General features: G+C 42.7%; 1 protein-coding gene and 1 long non-coding RNA gene across 3 annotated transcripts in view; one reads left to right on the top strand and one right to left on the bottom strand.

Moving 5' to 3' along the window:
- Positions 1-25715, bottom strand: part of MTUS2 (microtubule associated scaffold protein 2) — a 253265-nt gene that overhangs the window by 61263 nt on the left and 166287 nt on the right. For both annotated transcript variants that reach the window (XM_052671410.1, XM_052671409.1), the window contains exon 5: positions 1769-1930. In XM_052671410.1, the coding sequence (XP_052527370.1) occupies positions 1769-1930 (162 nt within the window). The remainder of the gene's footprint in view (positions 1-1768; positions 1931-25715) is intronic.
- Positions 8505-25715, top strand: part of LOC128075017 (uncharacterized) — a 234328-nt gene continuing 217117 nt past the window's right edge. The window contains exon 1 of the long non-coding RNA XR_008203561.1: positions 8505-8556. This is a non-coding gene — a long non-coding RNA (uncharacterized LOC128075017). The remainder of the gene's footprint in view (positions 8557-25715) is intronic.

Genomic DNA, 25715 nt, shown 5'->3' with positions numbered 1-25715 from the left:
AGCAACAAGAGGCTCACAAGGCTGTGGAGGTCCTTTTTGAGAAGTAGCTAACAGGTGATCTACTTCCTCTTTTATCCTCTAAGCTACTGTCATCATAGAGCTTGATATATTACACATTTGTTAAAGATGTTGATAACCAGGAAAACATAAGACTAAAGCCAAGCCCAGCTTAGATTTTTTTGAGATGTACAGCAAAATCAAAGGGAAAGACAAACAAAAAAAAAAAAAAAAAAAAAAAAAAAGGTGTCGCCTTTTATCTGGTCACAAAAAAATCATATATTGTGTTGACAGATTGGTCTTTTCCCACTTAGTGAGTGTAGATGATGGCAGTAAACAGTTTTCTGAAGTGAGAGATACCACTTGTGACTGTGATAGGCAAAACACCACATCCACTTTCCTTGACTTTCTCTTTGGTGGACTAGCTAAGATGGATGGTTTCAGCTTCATCTTCTCTATCAGATCCTTCAAGCCACTGATTGTAGCAGAAAGCCCTTCTCTGTGAGTGTTTCAACCAAGCAATTTTTTCTTAAAATGGAGTGACCGGAATTTTCAGTGCTTAAGGTCTTTATCTGTATTTTGTACTAACTTCTCCTTCCCAGTTTCACTTGCAGTGTGTGTTACTGGGGGATGTACATAGAGATGAAATGCTGCCTAAGGAGGGCCATATTGGATAAGGCTGGAGATTTATGTAAAATTATTTACTTTGGAATCTAAATTGGTAATCTGATCTGAACTCGACAGAACTTCCACACTTGTACTGAATCTCTCTTTTATTTAAAACCTTCCGACTGTGCCTAGATATACACAATCCCACACCCTACACCATGGAGTGGTCTATCCTAACTATCAATCTAAAGGAAAGTCATGAATAAGAATAGTCTGATTTGTCTTTCTGCACAGTATTTCCTCTAAACGGGCATCTATGAAGCAACAACATTTTAGGGACAAACATTTAAAAATCAGAAATGAAACCTGAAGGATAATCTTAGGAGAGAAGAGACTACAAAGTGGATGATAATAATAAGGCCTTTTTCACTGGACATGCAGTGGAAAAGCAAGGAAAGACTAGTGATACTGGAACTATAGATTATTTCTAGGAGCAAATACGTAGAGTCATGAAAACTGAGGAGGTAAAGAAAGATACAGGCATAGTTAGGCTTTCCCAGCTCCAAGAGTCCAACTCACAAGAAGCAGTACTAAAGCAAAGCTCTCTGAAAAACATGCTGGTTTTGGAGAAACTTTGTGTCAGACTGTCTTTGTGATAGAGCAAATCCAGGTAATGTTTAGGTGAAATAACCTCCTACTTCACTACCCTCATAGAAACACAGTGGTATCGGTTTTATTCACTAAAATGTTATGTTATCTCCATGTACCTCAATCTCTCAGTGACATATATACATCCTGGTTGCCAGAATGGTGCTGTGGTTTCGATTTTTGGTGAAAATAGTGTTGAGAACACACCAACGTCTTAGATGTTGCTAAGCAGTGCTTGCACTCAGTCAACAACATTTCTGCTTCTCGCATTGCCCTAACTTTAAGGAGGTGGGAATGCACAGAAAGCTGAGAGGAGGACAACTGACCCAAATGGACCACAGGAGCATTCCTGGATGCATTTCAGAAAGACCCCATGCAAATGGAGACTGAATCAGCACTGTGGCAATACGCCCATGAATGGCGAGTAAGCAGCAAAATGGCATCATAACAAAATTTCTACATTTCCCGGCCTAACAAAGATGACATTTCAAGTACTCATGTTTGGAACACCTACCAGCAGGTGCAGTGGCAGTTTTTGGTGCTGGAAGTAAGCTCCTGCGAGGAGTCGCTGTGCCGCTCGATACCTGTGTTGCGCTCTTGCTGCTACTCTTGGGTATGTCTTTAGAAGGTGCAGATGCCTTAGGAGTGGTTTGTTCTTCATTTCCAAGGCTGGAACCTGCAGGAGACCAAAACTGCCCTAATTATAAGTTCATAAAAAATGTATGTGAACTGTGGCACACAAACTGAGCTTGTATTATTATTATAACACAATAACAAAAACATATTGCCATTTCAAATTGGGCAAAATTTCATGGATTTTCTCCAGTACAAATGGTTACATAAAAGTAGTTCCCACCAACTTACTTAAATGCTAGGTGCTGGTGGCTGTTGGATTCTAACTCTAAGAAGGACATAAAATTTGTTTTTGGCTAGCTTCTTAAAGGTATCTGGCTGTGAGGCTCCTAAGAAAATCAAGAGGTTTCTAAATCTATGCATGTAGCAATTTTATGAGGCACTGTAGTTGCCGCAGAAGCCACCCAATACCCTCATATTGAGACTTGGGTGTTACTGGCTCTCAGTGAAAAGAACAAGAGCAGGTCTCAGTGGTGCAAAGCACTGAACTCTCCCCACCAGGAGAGATTTCCTACAAGTATTTCCCCAGATCACACTCAGACATTTGAGTAATAAGCTGAAAAAATAATTCTGCCTTAACTCTCACAGCCACTTCAATCGCATTCTCATACTGAATCTTGGGTTGCCAAGGTTTCCACTTTATATTGAGCTCTTTCAAAACCTATAATGGGTTTGCTTTCCTCCTGTATTTCCCACCTAGGGAATAATCACATCCTACGCTCCCCTGTAGATGTAAGGAAATCAATCTTTTCTTAACATCTGAAAAAGTCAAAGTTGGAGTGTCTTCTTTATCTATTGAGTAGAAAGCCTATGAAACGCCAAAGATTACAGCATGTCTGGACCTGAACATTTGCAAAAAGATGAGCATTTTGCTTGAAAAACTGAGCAGAGATAGTTGCAAGGAATACACAGGGTTTCAGAAAATGGCCATAATTTTTATTTTCATTATTTAAAAAAGATAAAATATCACACAGTGCTGTTTACGTACTGCCTGCAGGAAAAGAATAACATTCTTAAAATAATCAGCATGTTCACATTTTCAGTCTTCTTAAGATGTAGGATTCCTATATGTGTGCAAGAAAGATTTTTTTTAGCACCCTTGCTGAAAATCCACTAGGGAACAAGGCTAGTAAAGAGAACCTTCTTTTCTAATAAAGGAAGAACATACCTTCTGGCTCTAACGAAACAGTATAAGTTTTTTTGTGTCTTTATTGCCTGTATATATCTTAAGTTAATGTTAAAAAATTCATTGTTAAAAATTCAAACAAAACAATCTGCCATTCTCTGTGCAGGAAAATACAAAGCATTCATCACCTTCACACCAATGAGCAGATAATAACCCCTCAGCACAACAGACAGTTGTTTTATACCCAAATTACAAGGCTTCTTCACCTGTGTAACAACCACTGAAAACCATGTGCTGAATTATCTGCTGATGAAAGACTGCTGACTTGAGTAAAGTCATGTCAGTGTAACAGCTGCAGCTGTGCCCAAGGACAGGGGCATCTTAAAGCAAACTGAGGTGTTTGGCTTCAATCTGCTTGCATCCTTGCAAAGTTACTGCTGGTTTGGATATGCACTCACCCCACCAGCTTGTGTATCAGCATTTGTAGAAAAAAAAAAGATGATTTCCTTGGCTCTTTGCTCTAATGTTTAAAAACAGAAAGGCAAACATTGAGGAGGAAACTATTCCTGTTGTTTGCAGAGATGTGCAATTCAAATGATCTTTAATTGAAACCTCAGATACCTATCCTTTATTCTCTGATGTGAAATTTATGATAGCGAATATTTCTGTTCAAAAATCCACAGTTCCCTTGCTGAAGAATGAAGTGCCAAGGGAAATTACACAAATTCTTATTAAAAAAAATAATTTCCTTAGGTCTTGAAGATGGAGTGCAGCTAGCTGCAAACACCTCTGCCATCCAAAGCACGGCACGCAGGATCTGCTGATTAAAGATACGGTGGATGCAGAGGCTGAAAACATGACCTGGTCAGGTTCCTGAATCAAGAATGCCCTGGGCTGCACGCCTCCTCCGTGGGCTGAGATTGTTCAGTCTAAAGAAGAGGCTCAGGGGAGACCTTATCGCTCTCTGAAGAGCCTGAAGTGGAGGTCGGCCTCTTCTCCCATGTAACTAGAGATCGGACAGGTGATAATGGCCTTACGTTGCACCAAGGTAGGTTTATGTCAGATATAAGTAAGAATTTCTTCTCAGAAAGAGCAGAGAGGCTGTGGCACAGCTCCCAGGGAGGCGGCGCAGTCACCGACCCCAGAGGTTTCGGGAGCCATGTGGATGCGGCACTGGGGGAAGAGGTCAGTGGGGCACGGTGGGGTGGGCTGGCGGTTGGTCTAGATGACCTTAGTGGTCTTTTCCAACCTTAATGATTCTGCGAAGAAAAGATTTGGCTTTTGATGGTTTAATGACCAAAGCACTGTGTAAGATAAGCTGCATGGCTGCGCTGGGTGTCTGTGGCAAGCCACAGCCGGTTCCAGCCGGTTCCAGTCAGCTGCAGTGGCCTCACCTCAGGGCACAACCATGCTGGTGACGCCTCTGAAAGAGTACATTTAAGGTTAAAAAACATGGCCCAGCAGCGCACAGTCAACTGCGTGATAAGAAAGCACGAGAGAAGCAGCCCTGCAGTCCCAAGGGCAGGGTAGCAGGAAGGCAAGAGAAGCAGCTCCTTGCAGCCTGGGAGAGACCCATGGAGGAGCATGCTGCCCCCTGCAGACAAGGGGCACCACACGGAGCGTACCTCCACGTGCAGCCATGGAGGAGCCCACGGGGCAGCATGCATGTAGCCGTGAGAAGGCTGCAGCCCACTGAGAGCCCCCGCAGCAGAAGGCCCTGAGCCAGAGCTGCTGTCTGTGGGAGGAGCCTGAAGTGAGGCAGGTTTATCCTGAAGGACTGCAGCCCGTGGACCACACTGGAGAAGGGGAGAAGTGTGAAGAGGAAGAAGGGACAGAGTGCAGCTGTTATGGACTGACCATAAAACTCCCATTCCTCATACCTCTGGTGATGCTCAGCCAGAGGTAAAGGAGTGTAGGTCCACAAGGCAGCATCTTGTCCCCTAGCAGTGGGGACAAAGAGGGCTCCATCTCACTACAAACGTTGTTGGATCCCTCTTTGCAAATAGCATTCAAACAAGAAATGAAGCTAAAATTACACGAAAAGCACATATTCCTCCTGATCTGAGAGGAATAAGGGTTTCCATTTACACAGAGGAATTTGTCTCTTGAAGGAGAACTAGAAAGATTATTCATCAAATGGTACTTGTCAGTCTATCATCAGATAATGCTTCCCACTATTAGGTGCAGCAGGTGAGTCAGTAGGATCAGCCCTCCAGTCTTTTGAGTTCTTGTTTTTAAGTAAGAGCATGAACAGAGACGCCAGATGTACCCTGCATTAAGAGTTTGCAGGCGACCACGTCGCCCCTGTACTGTACCTCTTCCCTCCTACTCCTCTAATTCTGCTTTTATTTCAACCAAGAGAGATTCCTTGCTTGCCTTTGAAGCACCTGGTAAGTCATTTGGGCTCACCTGTATAAATCACCCTTTATTTTTGCAGACTCGTTGTTCTATGCAAAGTAGCACAGTTGACTTTGCAGGAAAGTACTTAAAAGAGTATTAACAATCTGCTGGAGCTATAGGCCTTCAGTCTAACTTTCAGCACCTCCTCACTATGAGCCCCAAGGAATCCTACTCTAGAACTTATGAAAAAATACAGGGGAGAAGGTTTTTGAAGACTTGAATGTACTTCAGAGTGTCCCAACTGCACCCACTAACCCCTACACTATTATGCCAGTGAAGGCATGCAGGATTCATGGCTGGAAGAGGGTCTGAGCAATCTGATCTAGATGTAGGTGACCCTGTTCATTGCAGGGAGTAGGACCAGGTAACCCTTAAAAGTTCCTACCAACTCAAACAATTCTATAATTCTGTGAAGTCAAGGACAGTTACATGCTGTAGGCTGTGCATTCAGAGAAAGCCATGACCAAAATCCCACAGGTTCCCAGATGGTTAAGCCACCCTCTATCTGTATGCACTCCTTAAATTCGTGACGTCCTCTTCACCAACTGACCCTGCCCTCAGTAGCTTGCTTCTTGGAAGACCCTCTTATGTGCCACAAGGAGGAACCATTCCTTTTCTAGAAGCACTTACAGAATGGAACATGGTATGATCTTAGGTGATATTACATGCTCAGTGGGAGCATGGGTGGGGGGAATTCTGTGTTTGACAAGAAGTGAACTAGGCCAAGTTGCACGGGCAAGTCTTGTTTTGAGAGGAGAGAGCGATGGGATGGGCTGCATTCTGGAGCCTCACAGCCGTGGCTTTCCTGTCTTGCTCAGTGGCAATCAAGTCTGCTTTTGTTGGAGGATTTGGGTGATTTCTAGAAAAATAGCTTGTCTGACAATGCTGTGGGTCCTCAAGGAATATCAAAATACAAGTGCAGCTGCTTCTGTTGCTCCCTGTCTTGTGGGCTGCTATGTGAAGCCTTTTGAAAGGCAGCAAATTTCCAGCTCTTCACAGCAGGTCAAGCATTCTCTATGCTGGCAGCAGACATGGAGCTGCAAGCTCCTGTCACAGCTGCAGTCACACCTGAGATGACAGGAACGTGCTAGCATCATAAATTTTCACGAAGTACATTTACCCAGGGTAGTATCAAGCCCTTCAAAGACTCTTACACACTACTTGACTCCAAGTTTAATAACAACAAAGGTAGTCTAGTTATTGTAGCAACGAACCGATATCACTCGTGTTTCTAAAGCACTTTCCAGTCATAAAACTCAATGAGCTTTACAAATAACAAAAGGATGAAGGAGTTCAGCTACTCTCAAAATTCACACAGCAAGGGAACAGCAGAGAGAGGCAGAAAAGCATTCAGGAAAACCTGATGATGAATGAGCCTAGAATGAATTTTCTTGGCCTGCAAAATGTTGGGATGTATTGTTCCGCTGAGTTTTTCTAGGCTGCACTTCTGTGCCCCAGTTTCCACACACAAAATGAAATTTTAAATCACTGCCATGGGTAATGCTCTGATAAGGAAAATGCCTAAACTACTGTGAATAATCAGGTGACACTTGAAAATGCATGACATGCTTTTCACTGCACTGGAACACACGCCCATCCTTTAATTAAGGCCCACTGTTTATTTATGACTTTTATCTATAGAGTGGCAATTTTTATAGATGGATAGCAAGAATTGCCACTTGTCAAGTAAGCATTTTGTTTCTCTGCTTAGTGGGTTAGTGTTTTATTGCTCAACACTGTAAAATTAAATAGAACGCTTCACAGCGTAGTCATCACCTGACACAACTGAATGTATGGCTCTGAAGCAATGCCACTGTCCAAGTGGTACACTGTGATCCCTGGGGGAGACCGTGCTGTTACGATGCTATGACAGCAGATGAAATTACCAGATTGTTGTTTTATCTTTGCAGAGAGCCAGCTCCCGATAGTTTCCAATACCCAAGTCCAAATGGGCAATAGATCAGGGAAAAGCTGGTGACAGATTTCTCTTCCATCCAGAACAAGTAGCTCCATAAGGACTGATGCTCAAACAGTGCTTAAACGTAGAGTACTTGGAGTATTTTTTCCCATTACATATTTCTAGCTCAGAGGTAATGACCCTCCTTACCATAGTCATTTTAGAGAGCGCTTGTTCATGCCTACGTGCCTTTATAAAATCTGTCTTAATGAAGTCTTAATAAACCCAAATTGTGAATTTTGAGCTTGATAACTGCCATTCAAGTAAGAAGCCAAATCTTCATTGCCTGTCAGCACAGGAGCCAGTTTCCCGATTCAGGTGGGTTTGGGTCTCTGCAGTCTAGATGGTACCTCTGGGACAGACCCTTTACAACCAGGGGAGGGAGTGTGGTGCTTCTCTAGATCTCATCACATTTTGGACAGCTCAGATGAATCCCACCAGCACTGATGAACAATGACAGCCTTAGTATTAACACAGACAACATACGAGGTTCTGCTCATAGAATCACAGAATGACCTGGGTTGAAAAGGACCATAATGATCATCTGGTTTCAACCCCCCGCTGTGTGCAGGGCTGCCAACCACTAGGCCAGGTTGCCCAGTTGACATATAATAACTTGTCTTGTTCTGGGGCCTTAATTGTATGATCCTCATTTGGATCTGATAGCTTAGCTCTAGTTTTAGGTTGCAGTTTGAGCCTAAATACTCCCCAAAATTTAGCCCTAATTCCATTAATCAAAATGTATTTGAAAAGTCCAGTGCCTATAAAGCTGATGAAAGGCAGATTGGGAAGAGTAATATTTTAACTTCTCATGTCTTCTCTTATAAAGACAGGCTGGGGAACCTGGACTTGATATGCCTGTAGAAGAGAAGGCTCAGGGGAGATCTCACTTATGCCTTCCAATACTTAATGAGAGCTTAAAAACTTTTTACATGGGTAGACAGTGATAAGGGGGAACAATTTCAAACTGAAAGAGGGGAGACTTAGACTAGATGTCAGGAGGAAATTTTTCACTGAGAAGGTAATGAGGCACTGGCACAGGCTGCCTAGAGAAGTTGTTGTTGTCCCATCCCTGGAGGTGTTCAAGGTCAGGCTAGATGGGGCCCTGGGCAACCAGAGCTGGTGCCTGATGTAGTGGTTGGCAATCCTGCCCATGGCAGGGGGTTGGAGTTAGATAATCTTGGAGGTCCCCTCCAAATCAAGCCATTCTATGACTTTAGCTAGACAGACAAAAGTTATGTTTACAGGAATAAATATATCTCTTCTTGTTCTTTCACCATAAATATGAACAATTCTTCATGGCACAGAAGGTAGGAGAACAATTTTTCCTGCACTGGTTTGATTGGCTGTGTTTATCACCTCCCATAACTACAGGTGTGCAATAGTATGGTAGAAACAATCAGGCTTTGTGGCATTTCTGTAACTGATGCAGTAGAAAAAAATAAAATGGAGAATCCAATTCTGTACGCTCACATGGAATTTAAAACTTAGCCTTTTTGCTGGTTTTGATCACTCTAAGTTTTTGATATTTAGAGTAATTTTTGAGGCACTGACCTAACTTCAATGTCCTTCATACATAACAGATACAGCCTTCTGCTGATGCACCTTCTTTATCAATATTTATTCATCTCACATCAACAATTAAAATACATATTTTAGGAGCCAGTTAAATGGATTTCTTACTTGAGTGGAGTTACATGTTGCTTCCTACTGAAGTGTTACAAGCTTCATTGGACAAAGTAAAAATTTCAACATAAAATAAAACCTCTACATGTTTAAATGGAAACTGCAGGCAATTTTCTGACTATGTCATACTTTGGATCATATAGCACATCATATTTGGGCTCTTGCAAAAAGTTACAACACTACCAGGCAAGATGAGAATTCCACTATGGTATCAAATCTGCATGTGTTGATGGTAGCTTTGCCCATCACTGGCTGATTTTAAAATGGGCTGAAGAAATTGATGCATCAACCTTCTGAAAAGGTCATCTCTTGGCCATATAGATGATACTGATACCCATTTTCTACCAGCTGTGAAGCATCAGTGGCATGTATCAAACTACCTTAGGAGGAATTTTTCCTGGGTAGTAACATTTTGATGATCTTGCGTAGGCTTCAATCCCAGCATTTACATTTCTGCAAACACCAGTTCTACAATACAACTTGTGCTCATAACCATCTGCTTCAGTGGCACCATGCCTACTTCTGAATTGGCATGCCATTTTTAACAGGGCATGGGCTCCCATGAAAGATAGGATTAGAAGTGACATCTGCTCTGTAAGAAGTTCCTTCTAAAGGCGAGAAGTGCCAAATTAGAGCCTTTTTATAAGGAACAACATCTGGTGACACTTGTGGGCATTATACCATTAATAAATGCCTCTTTCCAGGAATTGCTAGTTCTAATTTGCTTGAGTAGTGCTGGAGTGCCATATTCAGACACTTACAGAGTAAAATCCTTGGTAACAGTATTAATGACATTCCAATTCTGTTAATGAATGTCCAGCAGTTTTAGCAATACAAGCTGGATGCCACAGATCACCAGGCTAGGAAAACTTCAGCAATGTCCTAGCAATTATCAGTATGTAAGGTCTGGTAGAAACCAGTTCTTGCTCCCTACTGCCAAGCCACAGCGTGCTATAGCTTATATGGAATTGTGCTAGACTGAAGAGTTAGTTAAAGTGTCTGCCTCCTTCCTTGGCATAACAACGTCTTCAGAGCATGATATATGGGCTAAGAGGGGAGATGCCACACTGAAACCTCAAAGATCGTAGATCCCTAGAGGGTCTCCAGCTAGTCATTAATTAATTGCATTTTGTGAGCCCAGGCACAGATCCTCAAAGCTGCTTAGGAACTTAACTTGAATTTCATTTCATGTTCAAATTCAGCTCACATTACTTACTCTTAATCACCTTCTCAACCCTGAAGGAGTTTCAAACCAACAGATGGCTCCATTTCGGATATGAAGGCCCAGCCCACAAGCAGCTCAACAGAATGTCCCATGAATGCTGAGCAATGCTTTGACTGGAGCAGAAGGGTGGGGTCAGACACCAAAGCTACTCAGTGCTTTGGAGACAGGCAGTGCAGCATCTAAGCTTCTCAGAGCAGACATTCGGCGTGCTCAGACCATATGCACCCTTGTGAGCAATATGCTGTTCAAGAAAACTTTCCCTGCCTTTTGTAATAGAAGCTTGGGTCAGCCTGGCTGACCTGCATCATTTGAGTCTCCTCCCACATCACAGGAGGCTTCAGTGGATGCAACCATCCACCCTGCTGTATGAGAGACACTGTGCCCCAGTGCACGAGGAAAGAGGCAGGGGAACTCTCATCATCCGAGAAGCTGCCTAATTGTCATGGAAGTGCAAGGGGCAGGACAGAATGTTCCCCTGCCAGGCAAAGCCTCTGAAACCCCAGCAACAGTGTGGGAAGAAGTGGGACCCACTGACCTACAAGCTGTCCCTTCTTTTTTCCGTGAGGGGCATTGAGGTGAGAGGGGGCCTGATATCAGCTGAGACCGAGGGCTTTAGGCTTGACAGTGCACACTTCATCAGCTTCTCCTTGTAGGGGCGGTGTCAAAGGCCCTGCTGAAGTTCAAGTAGACAATATCTGCAGATGTTCTTCTATATAAAACATCTTAACCAATTTGGTCAAAGTATGTTTAGTAAATACTGTCATTTGGGAGGAGTTTGGAAGTAAAACTGCAATTCAAATACACCTGAAGGGAGAAAGCATCAAGCAAAACAGGTGCATTTTACAAATGGCATTATCCACGGAGACTATATTTTCATTTTCCAGTGTGACCTATTACAAACTTTCCTTATCTCATGTTTACTAAAAAGTCTTTCATAGATGCTTTTTAGCAAAATGCAGCTATTTTGCAAGTCAGCAGCACTAAATGCTGTGACCCAGTGACCCAGTTAAATAAGTTTTACCAAGTGCTTCAGCTCTATTTCTGCAAAATGAAATAATCTAAACCAGTTGGTTTATGATATTTTGCAGGGAACAGGTGTTAAATTGCATTCATTTCACGAAACGAAAGCTCTTCAGAGTATATAAAAGCAAAATTATGTTGAAACCCACAGGGAGTACATTGAAGATGCAGTTCTTAAAAGCTTCCAGTGCTTTTACAGAAGAGAAATCTTTAGTTTTTTCACTTGTTGAAGTATCAAGCATTTTGTTCATTTGATCCTTTTACAATTCCTTTTTCCCTTCCTATTCAAGTTTTACGGATAGTAGCAGCATTCAAGTTAGCAGCTCCTCTTTAATAAAAAAATGCTGCTAGTAAGTAATATAAGGCAAGACTACCTAATTGAAGCATGTAGAAGTGATCTCCACAGGGTTATAAAGGTAGAGCCTGGAGTAGAACAGTGAAGGGGGAATGGTAAACAACACTAATTTCCAACGTCAGGCTTTGAAAAATGACAGTACACCACTATTTGCTCAGATGAAAGTAATCAATGATGGCATTATACTACCACTTACACTCAGGATGCACATTTCTTGCTGGGTTGAACGTATCTAGGGAAACTGTCAAAACCATCACACTTCCCTGGCCTAGCACTACTTGCCAGCATTGAAATTATGCAAGTTACAACAAGTTCATTAAATCTTTCCTGATCTTCTGCGCCAGGGGCAAGTTGCTGCTGGGCTGGAAACATAACTGCTTTATCTATTTCAATGTGGCCTAATACTGTGGCATGCAGACAAAAACGTCTTCAGGATTGACAGTCAACGCTGTTACTAAAATGACTGATAAACACAATAAAGGGCATGACTTTTTTAAAAAAACCATGCCTGGATGCAAAAGACTCCTCCATTTATTCCAACAAGCGTTCAGTCCCAGCACTTTTATGATTGTTCTTTTTTTAAGACAGCAAAGCTACTCCCTGTTAACGCTCCTGAGTGGAGCATCCCGAGTCATTTGTGTCAGAACAAAACTCTCTGAAAATAACTTGGATAGTGCTTTAGTCACAGCCTTGTTAGGACCTTGACAGGTGCATCATTCACGCAAACTAGCAAAAAAACATTTACTTTTTCAAAACTTCAAATTCAGTGGGAGAGGAGGCTAATGGCTAGTAGTGAAATTAGGATGTATATCATCATCTTTTTCCAGCGGCACTCAGGAAACCACCACAGAGGAGCACAATGAATTAGTATTTCAATGGAGATACCACTTCCTTTTGGAGATGACTGCTTACAGCTAACTAGCAGGTTTTACACGAGTCTGATCCCAAGAGTTCAAGTTCTGCCATGAACAATACTTAGCCATAAAGCACCCAATGAATGCTCTTTAGAGACAAGTGGGAAGGCCTCTTCTGTGTTTGCTCGCTTTCAGCAACACACAGCATAGTTGGAAAGCCCAAGGCTCCCTGCCTACAAAATGGGAGGAGGCTGAAGGAGCTGGGGTTGTTCAGTGTGCAGAAGACGAGGCTCAGGGGAGACCTTACTGCTCTTCTTCAGACCACTGCTCTGCTGGTGGGTGTTGGCCTCTTCTTCCAGGTAACAGCAATAGGATAAGAGGGAATGGCCTGAAGCTGCACCAGGGTAGGTTCAGGTTGGATATTAGGAAAAATTTATTCTCGAAATAGTAGCAATGGAACGAGCTGCTAAGGGAGGAGTGGATTCATTGTCTCTGGAGGTGTTCAACAAACACAGAGTTGTGGCATTGAGGCATGTGTTTCCCGGGCAGTATTGGTGGTAAGTGGACGGTTGGACTAGATAATCTTAGAGGTCTTTTCCAACCTTAGTGATTCAGTAATTCTATGATTCTATGACTGGCCATGATGTGAGGGTTCAGGTAATTTCAAATTAGGCAATGATTAATAGCTAATTACTTGAATTCACAGTTATGAACTCTTCATTTGATGTGTCACATCTAAATTCACAAGGGCCTGCTATGACCATTGACAACTTCCAAGCGACGGTCTTTTAAGAGTTTGGGTACTTGGTTGGATTTTGGGCTCTGCTTGGGTAGGGAAGAGGTTACTTAATTTTGCAAAAAGAGTCTATTTATAAGATCATGTTTCTAAATCCATCATGAAGCAAAGTTCTGATGTTACAAAAAGATGTAATTACATGCACCTTTGCCAACACTTTTTTTCTTAATTAGGACCTTTGAAGATAAATTCCCAGCCCGTCTCTAACAAGTGAAAACTGAGCTGCAGGATTAACGAGGAATATCCTATTAATTTCACCTCTGTATGAATCCTCCTGTAGTTAAGTCCTTAAAGGGACTACTTAAATGAAAGCTTTTTAATCATACACTTGATACATGAGTTATTGAAGTAGAAGAGCTTCTCATTTTGTACTATGATTTTAAATTCCAGTAGATTTCTGAAGATATCTGAAATTATTAACGAGTTCAAGAAAAACTACATATAATTGAGTGGGAGAGAGGTGAGTTTGAATTATGTTAAGGAGTCATAAAGTACAGCCAGAAATACGATCTGCAGCGTTTGATGCTAACACAAATAATGCTTTTTGTATTGCGGGTGCATTTCATTAATAGTACTGTGCAAGTGCAAGAATATTAAACCAGAGCTTTGCCTACAAATAAAATTGTAATCCAAGTGATTTCCATAGCACTGCCATTGCAGGAAAAATTCTTCAAAGCTGCCCACTCTTGAGGAGTTTGACAGTTCTTAGCACTGCTGAGGATGGGCAGAGGCCTTGGGAGAGCACGAGTGGCAGATCTGCCCCACACATCCTGCACTGCTTTGCTGGCTCTGCAGTGTTCCCTTTGCCTCCACAACCCTGCAGCCGCACCGCACGCCCTTGGTGTTTCTCCTGTGCTCCTGGGTACTGAAGGCAGGTGGCTATGCGAAAATCACAGCTGCTGTTACTGGAAAGGAAATTTCTACTCTTTTTTCTCCTTCTTCAGCAGGAAAGTGTAACTCAGGGGCATCTCCCAGATCTCTTTTTAAAGAAATACACTTTATTTTGAATGGACTCTGATACTGAACCAGAGTTAAGGGTGCATTTGCTCCAAGAAGTGCTTAAGAAGCTCCTCCTCTACATCAAACATAAACAAAGATCTTAAGCCATTTGGTTTTCAGTCCCTGACACTTTGAGTGTGGGTAATAGCAGGAAGGAGAGGAAGGAGGAGAGAAAGAGTTGCTGTTCACTCCTGAATTCTCCAAACAGCCTTCAGGGAGGACTCATCCCAGCCCTACACATACAGCTTTACCACTGCGTGAAGCGAGGGAAGGATGCAGGCAATGGCAAGGCCTCACTGGAGAAGTAGACCACAACTACTGCTACTGGTCAGTGTGACTGCTGCCCTCTATTCACTTTCCCTAGAAAGGGAGCAGAGAGCTTGCAGTACCTCCAGAGCAGCCAGTGTCATGTGGTCACTATTACACAGTTTCTTCAGCAGAGCTTCAGACTGCAAGTTATTTGCTATCAGCGTTTGTCTTTATATTGAAAAACTGAATGAAATCTGTGATGATTAGTAGGACAGTACTTTGCATTGGAAACAAATCCTGGGCAGTCAGCCTGGCTTCTCCAGCATCATTATTTAAGCAAGACAGCTATGAAGATTAATTGTAAATTGCTTTGGATTAATGGCATTAAGTAAATATTAGTGGTTTTTTTGTTGTTGTTAAGAGCATTTCAGAAAAAAACCCAAACCAGGTTATCTGCAGACGAGATGAAGTTGATCTGCTTTCATCTGCAGCCATGCAATTCTGGTAAATGGGAGAAATCTTTGATAAAAGTCACTTCCAACCATGCTGTGAGTACCCGTGGTGCAACATCGCAGCAGTAACTCATTAATGAAACCCGCCTTTATCTCAACAGCTTTCATTTTAAAGCCATGCGGCAGCTACTGCTGTTTGCCTACAGGAGGAAGGATGTGCTAGGTAATGAGTAATTCATGGGTTTAAATATGAAGGGAATAAATTAAGCTTTTAAAAATTTATAAGATGCTACTGAGGGTCTATTGTGAATTTTCAGAGCGGAACACCTATCTAGTTTTACTCACGCTGAAAGTGGATGGAAATTATATTCTATTACACATATACTTCCTTAAAATCATGGGAAATTTGGAAAATTAAAATGATCTGCACGGGGGATTTAAGAATGAATAGGAGCAAGCACTGGGTCTGGTAGCAGTACTGCTCCACATACTCACTCCTCTAATAACCAATCCTGAGTTTATTCCAGTGTTATTTTAGCATAAAATATATGAAAAGAGATAACGGGGGAGCTGCATGAGCAGGTTTTCAGGTGGAATTTGAGACCTGAGATAGCTGGCAGAGCAGCAGTGAAAGCTGCTTTTCTTTTGAGAAATCCATTCAGAATCCAAGCTTATGAACTCCCTGTTTCCTGACCATATTTTCCAAACCACCTGCTATTGCCCTACAAGTGAAGCTGCTAATAGGTTAACAGTGGCTGGGGGACATTTACATTACACATGGGATATTATTCACATTACAAAAAGCAGATGCTTAACATACAAATGACCCCCATTATGGCAAGTATGAACATTCATATGTTACCAAAGGCAGAGCAGTGCAAAAAAGGAGTGAATTACCAAGAACAATCCATCTCTACCAGGGTTGAACTGCTAATGAGACAGTTCAGCCTGCTTTCACTTCTTTAAAGGATGGAAACTATTTCAGACTCCATCGAACAACCAGTCTGTGCAGGGCCACACATATTCACTTTGGAAACACCTTTGGAAGGCAATGGTGTTACATGAGGAATCAAATCTACTTCACAGATCACAGAATCGTTTGACTTGGAAGGGACCCTTAAGGGTCATCTAGTCCGACTCCTCTGCCACAAACACTTGTATAGGCAAACAGAGCCCGGCCCTGGCTCTGCCCAGCTGTGAAAGCTGGTGACTTGCTGGGACTTTCCACAAGGGCTGGAAGTTGCTGGTTTCCACAAAAGATACACAAACAACAGCTCCCCAAATATCCTCATGGAAATGCTGTCAAAAGCAAGGAGTCATTTGGGGTTATATCCAGGAAGGATTATAATTTCAGTCTCACAATGTGAGAGCACACTCTTGCCCAAGCATGAGGTGAGCTCCTAACTGCTGTTTGCTTGTAGGTGTCCAGGCTGCTGCCAAAGGATGGGTTTTGCTGGCAATGCTGGTTTCCACTGGACCGTGCCTGACACTCATGTCTCACAGCATGCAGAGAGGAGCTGCTGTGCCTGGCATCATCCCTGGAATAGGAATGGAAAGAAAGGCAAGACAACTAATTTCCCGATTGTCCGCAGTCTGAATGGGGGGAGCTGGACTTGCAGGGCAGAAAGTTTTACTGTACTGCCCTGGCGGCCCTTTGTCTGCAGGTAAGGGTTAGAGCTGTGAGGTGCACCATGGCCAGGGCTTAGCCAAGCGCCCACAAAGGCAGAGACTTGTGCTTCAAAAATGCTGCCCTTCCCACAGTCCAGATCAGATAAGATGCTATGAGACCTATTAATTATATGAATAAGTACTACCGCTTAACACAAACGCAGCGTATGACAACTTCTTTAAGTCTGCAAGATGAAAATCCTCTTTATTTATGCCTTTCTGTGAATATTTAACTGCTTGTTAACAAGTAATTCTGAAAATCTAGCAGTCTACATAAGGTCTTTTACATATTAATAAAACGCCTTCTTTAGCATGGCTTGCAGGATGCCTTGAAATAATTCAGACTCACAATGTGAAACAGATATAGAAAGACATCTGATATCTAGCAGTGACTATTATGGTGACAATTCTTTGGAAGAAGTGCGTGTAGATGTATCTATGCCACAGTTTTCAACTGGAATGGTCAAAGGTAGCAAACATGTCAGTAAAGAAACAAAGCTGAGTGCTGAGATGTGTCACTCGCTAATAGTCTGCACAGCTCTGAGCACAGCAGAGCTGAACCTGGCTGCGCTCCTGCTTCGCTGCTGAAGTAGGGCGTAGGGTGATAAGAGGCTATTCGGTCTTTTTAGAACATCCAGTCCTATGGAAGGTCACTTAGGAACAAAGCTTCAGCCCCATTGTCAGACAACGCATCCAGCTAACCTAGTTTGCTGCTTTCACAGTGATCAACAGCAGAGGCTTAGGGAAAAGCTCCATACCTACATTTTGGCATTACTGAATACTCTGTCCTTTCAGCATCATGTGGGCAGGTACAACAGAACCGGTGCCCTGCTGTCACCTTAGCCCAAATATACCAGTCTGAAGCATAGGATGAGTCTGGTTCCTCACACAGGAACAGCCCACCCTTTGGAAAACAAACCCTGGAGTAGTATCCCAAATGAGTAGCTGAACTACTCCAAGCATTTCTGAATATGTCTGCCAAAATGTACAGTCAGTGTACACATGATGCAGAAGTAGATGCTTTATACAGTCAGTACCTACTTATATTTCAATCCCCATACGCTATTTCCTCTCCTAGAATAAATGTTTGGCTCCCCATCAGCTGGAGTGAGTCCAGTACGAAGATCAACCCCTAATGACCAAGAAAAGTCTTCTGATGAAGAGAAGGTGGGTGGTCTCCCCACAACGTTCTTTTTCCTTCTCTTCTTCAGCTGTCTTGGTGTGAAGGCATATGTGTGCCACGGAGGGGTGCTGAGTGTAAGTGATGAGTCATTTGTTTTCCTTGCTGTGCCCTGCTCTGTGCAGACTGCAGGCACAGAGAATTAAAACAGACCTTTGCATTGGAAATGGCACACGAACCAACCAGCCTGAGCAGAACCGCACAAATCAGCTGCCTACACAGAGCCCATTTCTAGGAAATGCACTTCTTGCAGGTTCGAGTTAGAATCACAGAATCATTAAGGCTGGAAAAGACCTCTAAGATCATCTAATCCAACCACAGCCCATCCCTCTGATGCCCACTAACCACATCCCTCAGTGCCACATCTCCATGGTTCCTGCACACCTCCAGTGATGGTGACACCACCACCTCCCTGGGCAGCCTGTGCCACTGCATCACCACTCTTTTTGAGAAGCATTTTTTCCTAATGTTCAACCTGGCCTTCCCCTGGTGTAGCCTGAGGTTATTCCCTCTCGTACTGTCATTGTTACCTGGGAGAAAAGGTTGCCACTATCACCGGCAATGGAATCCAAAAGCTCTGTCGCAAACCTCTGCCTCCAGGACAGGTTATTGGTAAATACAAGTTAATCCATATCTGGCGTCATATCCCATTTCAATATATTTTTCATTACATTCATTGACTTTCATTTTCCAACAAAAGCACGTACTGTACAATCACCTCAACGTCGGCAAATTGCTGCTCCCAATCGGGATCCATGAGCAACTGACATCTCCTGCCACTAGAGGTCAGGCACCATCCTGACAAAATAGAGGAAACATGGAATAAAATCCGCGTGACGTCCTGAGGCTGATAAACAGTTTACAGCCGCTGATAAACCAACTCAGTCCTAGGAGAAGACTTGAGATCCAAGTTTACCTGAGGTGGCGCTCGGTGTAGGAAAAAGCACTGGACTGTCTATTTTCCTGCTGAGCATTCAGTCATGGCTTTTCAGCTGTTCTCCCGTCAGTGTATCTGTAATTCTATTAAATGAATCACTGATAACACTGGGAAAATATCTGCATGGAAACACAGACTCACTAATCTGCTTGCCTAGATAATAGCATAAGAGAATAATAACTAAGTCAAAAATGCTTGAGGGTAAGGTATTTTTGGTGAAGTTGAATTCAGCATTTGATAAAGAGGAGAGTCCTGTAAGAGCTGAAAATGGTTCTTAGCTACAAGTTACCCTGTACATTCAGAACTGCATGAAGCAAATAGTAATGGATGGGTGTCATCTGATACAAAAAAGCAGGGTCAAAAGAAAACTCAGTAAAAATAAAATCTCATCGTGTTCCTCTGTTCAGCCTCTTTGATCCACCAATTTTAGAGGTTTTCAGCCCTAGTCAGCTCTGCTGACTTGTGCAGGGCTCCCCGTTCATGTGAAAACTGAGCTTGGCACAGCATGGCAGGTTGCAGGGAGAGGAAAAGCATGCAGTCACAGGTCAGTGATTGGCTTTTCTGGAAACCAATGCTGTTAGAAAGTTACATGTTTTATTTCACTGCTGTGCAGTCATCAAAGCCTTGGATTAGAACAACAGTATGTGTAGTGACTCCTTAAAATACACATATGACCTGTGATGGGGCTGGTGGGAAGTGCAGAAGTGCCTGCAGGGAGGCTGGGATGAGGGCAGTGAGCCTTTCCTGGCCCCATGCATGCACATGGCTTCATTGCCTTTGCCCAGCCAGTATTTCACTCTGCTTGTCCCTCCGCTCAGGAGAGTCTATGCAAAAGGCAGAGACTTTCTGTACTGTCAGCATCATATTACACCTAAGAGGAAAACTTCCCTGTGATCCTGGAAACAGGAGAGAGAAAAAGAAGAGGTTTTTAAAAAAATTAAAATAAATATGACATCCATTGGTTTCCCTCTCTTCAGCCCCTACTGAAATAAGGAGAAACTAATGACAGAAAAACTCTGACAGGAGGCAAAGCGATGATGTTGCCTCTACAGGTGATGGCACAACAGGACTCCATACTCAGGCACATCACCAGCCCTCAAGCAGATGCCACAATGCTTAAGATCAACTATTTGAAAGAGTCTGCAAGAGAATGATTCCGTGATTTTAGGAGACAACAGTTACCTCACAGTCCAACTGAGAAATCTGTAACCCTGAACTTGGCGTTTTCGGAAAGCCTTTTCTGACAGCTCCACCAAATCAACACCTCCTTCACTGGGAACAAGGGAGGTACTTCTATACATCAGAAAAAATGACGTCTAACAAAGGTGAAACACACAAAGGCAAAACAAACAGAACAGCCAACTTCTCGTAATGGTAGTTCTCCAAAATTAAATTTTTAGTAGACATCTGGTATTGATGTAACCAAATGCTGTCATCAGGCCAGTAGTATCTATCTGCAGTGGCTCTACGCTTGGCCATCCTTAAGAGTACCCATCTCTTAAACCTTGTAACAGTTTGTGGTTTTCTGTGGGGTTAACAGGACGTTCATGTCCAATCTGAGTTAAAACCAGAGTGTGTCAGGGTCCTGAGAGGAAATCCTGAGGCCCTGTGACCAGTGGGGAATCGAAACACGCGTATAAAAGATGGAAAAAAAAGCCAAACCTGTATTTAGTATTCATGTTTGCCACTGACATTTATGCGGGCACAATATACTCAGTAAATAAGGGATTATTTTGCCCTAAAAGAAGTGCTAAAATTGAACCAGCCACTCTACAATCTCTTTCCAATGAGCACAGAAGAGATATCTGCAAAGTTGTCTTCTAAGAAGACCTGAACTACTTTCAAGAGGTGCCTATTTGTCTATGCTGATTAGAAAAGTCTACGGTGAATACTTCAAACTGAGAAATTCTAACTTCAAGGTATCTAATTAGGGCAGATGAATCCCAAACCTAATTTGCTCGGGCCTTTAATTCCTCATTTGCAAAAAAACATGATGTCCCATAATATTAAAAGCAATGATAACAACGCTATTAATGCTGCAGTGACAAAACTTCTCACTCTACTCAACTGTAAAATAACTTAAGATCCAAATAATCGTGTAGCATTATATTACCTGCCCTCCAAATACTTTACATTATCAAAGGCAACTTGCAGCGGTTGAGCTTTACCTTAATAAGTCAATCTTCTCTAAAACAGAGGATATTTCATAGGTTAATGCTTCTAAACCATGAAGTCACTGGGTGAAATCACAGCATACGGTTTCATTCAGCAAGTCTAATTTTATAACCATAAAATATTAAGTAACCAAACTGAAGCTTATCATTAAAGACTATGGATAAAGATTTGGTATAAGGAACAGGTTGCTTGTGCCTCACCAGTGTAGTATCTTAAGTGGGAAAGACATTTTAGCACCAGTATTTTTTGGGAAAAAAAAAAAAAAAAAGGTAGAATGAAATGAACTGTCACTTATTTCCATGTTTCAGAAAAGAGTAATTTACTTTCCACCCACAAGGAAGATATATAGCATGATGAGATGAAAGAGATTAAACTAAATTAATTGGATGTTATGGGATTAAAAAAAATAACAGGAAAACGTGTTTTCGCTATAATCTGATTAAGGGGATTTTTTTAGAGTGGAAATGAGCAATTTCCCTTCGTATACCAATTCCACTATAATTAACATACAGTTTTTGCTCCCAAACTGAGAAATATAAATATTAATACAATGCAAAGCTTGTGGTTCACCAGAAGAAAGATGCTATCAGTAAAATGAAAATACAGCTGCCACCACTGGAAAAATGTTACCTTTGCAAGAGCTACTTTATGAGCAAAGAAGGGGATGACTCTTTTCTTTTGGATCCCTGATTCCAACCACAAGGTTGGAAAGTGCCTACAAGATCATCTAGTGCAACCATTCTCCCACCACCCTTGCCACCACAAGCCCTAAGCCATACCTCATAGCTCCTCATCCAGACACCTCTTGAACACTGCCAGGGATGGTGACTCCACCACCTCCCTGGGCAGCCATTCCAGTGCCTGACCACCCTCTGAGAGAAAAAGTTTTTCCTTATGTCTGATAGAAATCTCCTCTGGTGCAACTTGTGGCCATTTCCTCAGGTCCTATTTGTTGCCTGGCAGAAGAAGCCAAACCCCTCCTCATCACAACCTCCCTTCAGGAAGCTGTAGATAGGATAGGATATAGGGAAGAAACTTTCAGGCCACTGCATGCCGAATTCAAAAACTGCACATCTTCTGAAGCACAGGAATCTAAATAAACCTTAAAAAGCCATGCAGTGAAAGGCTCTCATTTTGACATTCTTAAATAAATGCCTCCAAAAAAGAGTCATTTTTCGCAAAGTGATAAAATGAATGATGGCATCCTCACTGACCATGTACTCAGTTTAAAAAAAGGGTAACAAAATTCCTGTTTCAGGAAAAAGAAAAGGCTTTAGATTTAGAAAGATGCAACTGAAGTGAGTGTGAATTTTTTTAAAGTAAGCGACATTCAAGAATCACCAGTTAAGGTAGACAACACGTAAGCCTTCATCAGTTGAAAACCACGTCATTAGGAAACTCAGGATGACTGAAAAGTTTAGCTGAAGCAAGTGGGAGACCTTTTGTACAATCAGAAATACATTGTTCTGAAAAAGCTGCCGTCAAACGCAGTTGCAGAAAGTACAGAAGAGACCTCAAATTTGCAGCTTAATATTAGACCTGAAAACACCTCTGATGAAGTCTGATGCAGACATCTCAATTTGGAATCCAAGAAGTCCAGCAAGGTGAGCAATGAACATTCACTTCCCATTCGGCTTTAAAACCAGGTGACAGAATGGCCAACAGAAGGAAAATGAACAGGAGATGCTGCTTTATAGTTCAGTGTTTTTGCATGGTGTTCAACAGTCCATTTTTCTTTACTCCAGCTGCTGAGCAAATGTCAGAGTTGTACTGCTTAAGGTCAGAAACTGACCCCATACACAGTACAAATCCTGTATATGCTGCCCAGAAACCTCAGTGTTAAGCCTCAGGACTGGTGGCAGGCACACACGTTTCTTTCCTCAGCTCATGGACTTTTTGCTCTAAATGGAGAGAGGAGAACTCCACAATGCCACAAACCTCAGTGGCAATAGGAAGGATCTGCCATTTGCTCACAGATTCCAAGGTTCCCACCAATTGGGACAGGGAGAAAATCCTCACTTCTAACAAATCTAATGATCATTTGGATCATGAGGACTGGACAGACATGACATTTGTGCCTACATTACTTTGCTTTCCTTTAGACCATATGGACAAGTTATGATACCCCTATTTCACGTATAATCACATACACATAATATAAGATTATCAGCCTTCTGGTACACAAGTCCTTCCCTTGAAGATTCACACAGTAAAGCTTGATCCCCAGCTTCCGCAGCAATGAAAAAACCTCAACTGATGCTTCCTGAGCATCTCCACACTGTTTCTGTGGGATGTAACTCCGGGAAATTATGTATCTTGGTTAACAGCTACAGAAAAGTTACTAGAGCAAGTAAAGAATGAGAACTGGCTGCAGTTTTTGTGAGATGTCTGAACAGTGGTCTCACAAATTCGTCTCAAAAAGGGTGCAGGATTTCCTCTTGGGAGCATTGCTGTGTCTAAACGTGCATCTCTGACCAAAATAAATAAATAAATAAATAAAAGCCAAACACATGGTGTTTTCTAAATGAAAAAATACTGATAATTAAAAATCAGGACAGAATCAGACTCATTCTTGCACAAATGGAAACTGGTAAGGAAAGTAGTTCAGCAAAGCCAAAGAATGGCCGATATTTTCCCAGAGTTTTTCCAGCTGTTTATTTTTGCACCAGCACAAATATGACTGAGCCCAGCTTCTATCTGAGCAGTGCTCACATATTTGAACTATTTCTGCAGAGAAGCTGTGGATACCCCATCACTGGAGGTGTTCAAGGCCAGAGTTGGATAGGGCCCTGGGCAGCCTGAGCTGGTGGGAGGCGACAGGCCCATGGCAGTGGGACTGGAACAGTATGGTCTTTAAGGTACCCTCCAACCTAAGGCACTTGGTGGTTCTATGGAATCAGACCTGGAGCTTCCCTTCACCTCATGAATGCCTGTGTATGCATTATTTCCTCTCCTCATGATACATCTGTCCCAGCAGGTACCACCATTCTGTTTCCTCTTCACATTCATATAGACGTGCCTTATGTGTCCTTCAGGGTCTGCCACAACTCCTCAAGCCACAAGCATTACCTCTCATCCTCCTTTCAAAAGCATCAGAGGCTACAGCTGTAAAAAGCTGCAACCCAGCCAGAGAGACACCTCTCACCCTGACTGCCTTCAAAGCACTCTCCTTACTGATCTATTTGGTGGACCTGCAGCTCTGCAATATGAGATCTTCAGCAAAAACAGGCCTGCATACTCTCGGTACAACTCCAGGGGACAAAAAAGCCTTGCCATAAAACATCTTGATACAACCATCCTCTGCTTTTCCTTCTCTTCTCTTCCTCACCCTGCACAAAGGAAGAAGCTACAGACACAAATGGTGTCTGTATGGTAGCTCATTCAAGGCTCCCAGCAGTGCATTTTCTGCACCAGTACACCTCATGTTTCCCATAGCTATGCCATTGGCCCTGCTGTGACAGCCCAGCACAGTGGTCAAGCTAGTATATCCAAAGTACCTGGGATACAATCCTACACTTCAACAGGGAAATTCAACAGGAGATGCTACATCAACTCCTATTGAAATTCAGTCTGTCTCAGCTTTTCTGACATCCTTACTGACCTAATTCCACACGCATTATTCGCATAGGATAGCTTACTTTGGTATCTGAACTAAGACCTCTTCCTTCCCCTCATGGTGGGATGTGATATTACGAAAACATAACTTTCTGTTGAAAAGAACTGTACTTTCCAAGGATTTTACAGATGACATTCAAGAGTCCTCTTTAATGTTGAGAGGTGGCCTCCCAAGACCCAAGAACAGTGCAAACCACACACTGCGCAGCGACTCTTTGTCTTTACCATGTATGTTACTCCTTCTGTTTTCCTCCATCGCCCCAAACAAATCTCACAGCTATGACTTTTGCTGCTACCTGTTTCCCACTTCTGGCATGTACGGTGTCTAATTGGTTTGTTGGCTTGAATAATTTACACATCTGCACAGCCAGGATCTGAGCACAGAGTGTTTATGTGAGGTCACAGGCAGGAAAGATGAGAGACGGCCTCTTTGATCCAACCACCTTTGTGTCGAGTGACTCATTACCATGACTCTTTCGCTCTTGTTTTCTGTCTTAAATTGTGTGCAAGGTTCAAAGCAGTGACAATCCTTCCAGAGTAGGGAGTAAGGAGCTCAGAGGCATCGAAACTGTGTAAATATCTGTGTAGACATCATCAATATTTAGCGACCAAAAAAGTCAGAACAAGTAGGTTTTAAAAAAGCTAGTGTTACTACAATGAAGCAACAAAAGAAGCAAATCTTTTCTGGTGCTACCAGTAGCTCTCCTGAACCTGCTCTGACACAGCACTGCAGAACAGCAGACGGCAACATGAAGCTGTCACACACTCGTTTTTCAAGAAGGCTGAAAAGCTAAGAGCAAAGGCAGGGCAAGAGCCAGACACCCCAGTTTTCAAGTTGGCATCGTACAGCATGACCTTGCGCTGACTAGGCCCTGTCTCCTCCCAGTATATGTAGGAATACAATGCATTTCTGAAAAAAAAAAAAAAAAGGTGCAATAATCACTTAGAAAACCCCATGTGTAAAATTGTCTTTCCCTTTCCCACTCCCTGGTGTCCAACCCAAGGTTGCAGGCCCAAATGCACCCACCTGTTCCCATGATCTGGTCCATCTGGTTGAGTTGGAGGGTGTTGGGCTGTGAGCAGGACAAGGTGCCTGCTGCCATCCTGGCGCCACAGCGCTTGCAGCTCAACAAG

The sequence above is a fragment of the Tympanuchus pallidicinctus genome, unplaced genomic scaffold (assembly GCF_026119805.1).
Source record: "Tympanuchus pallidicinctus isolate F22 unplaced genomic scaffold, pur_lepc_1.0 scaffold11, whole genome shotgun sequence".
Taxonomy (NCBI): domain Eukaryota; kingdom Metazoa; phylum Chordata; class Aves; order Galliformes; family Phasianidae; genus Tympanuchus; species Tympanuchus pallidicinctus.
Note: the sequence above shows the minus strand (reverse complement) of the source record. Positions and strands in the feature narration are given on the sequence as shown.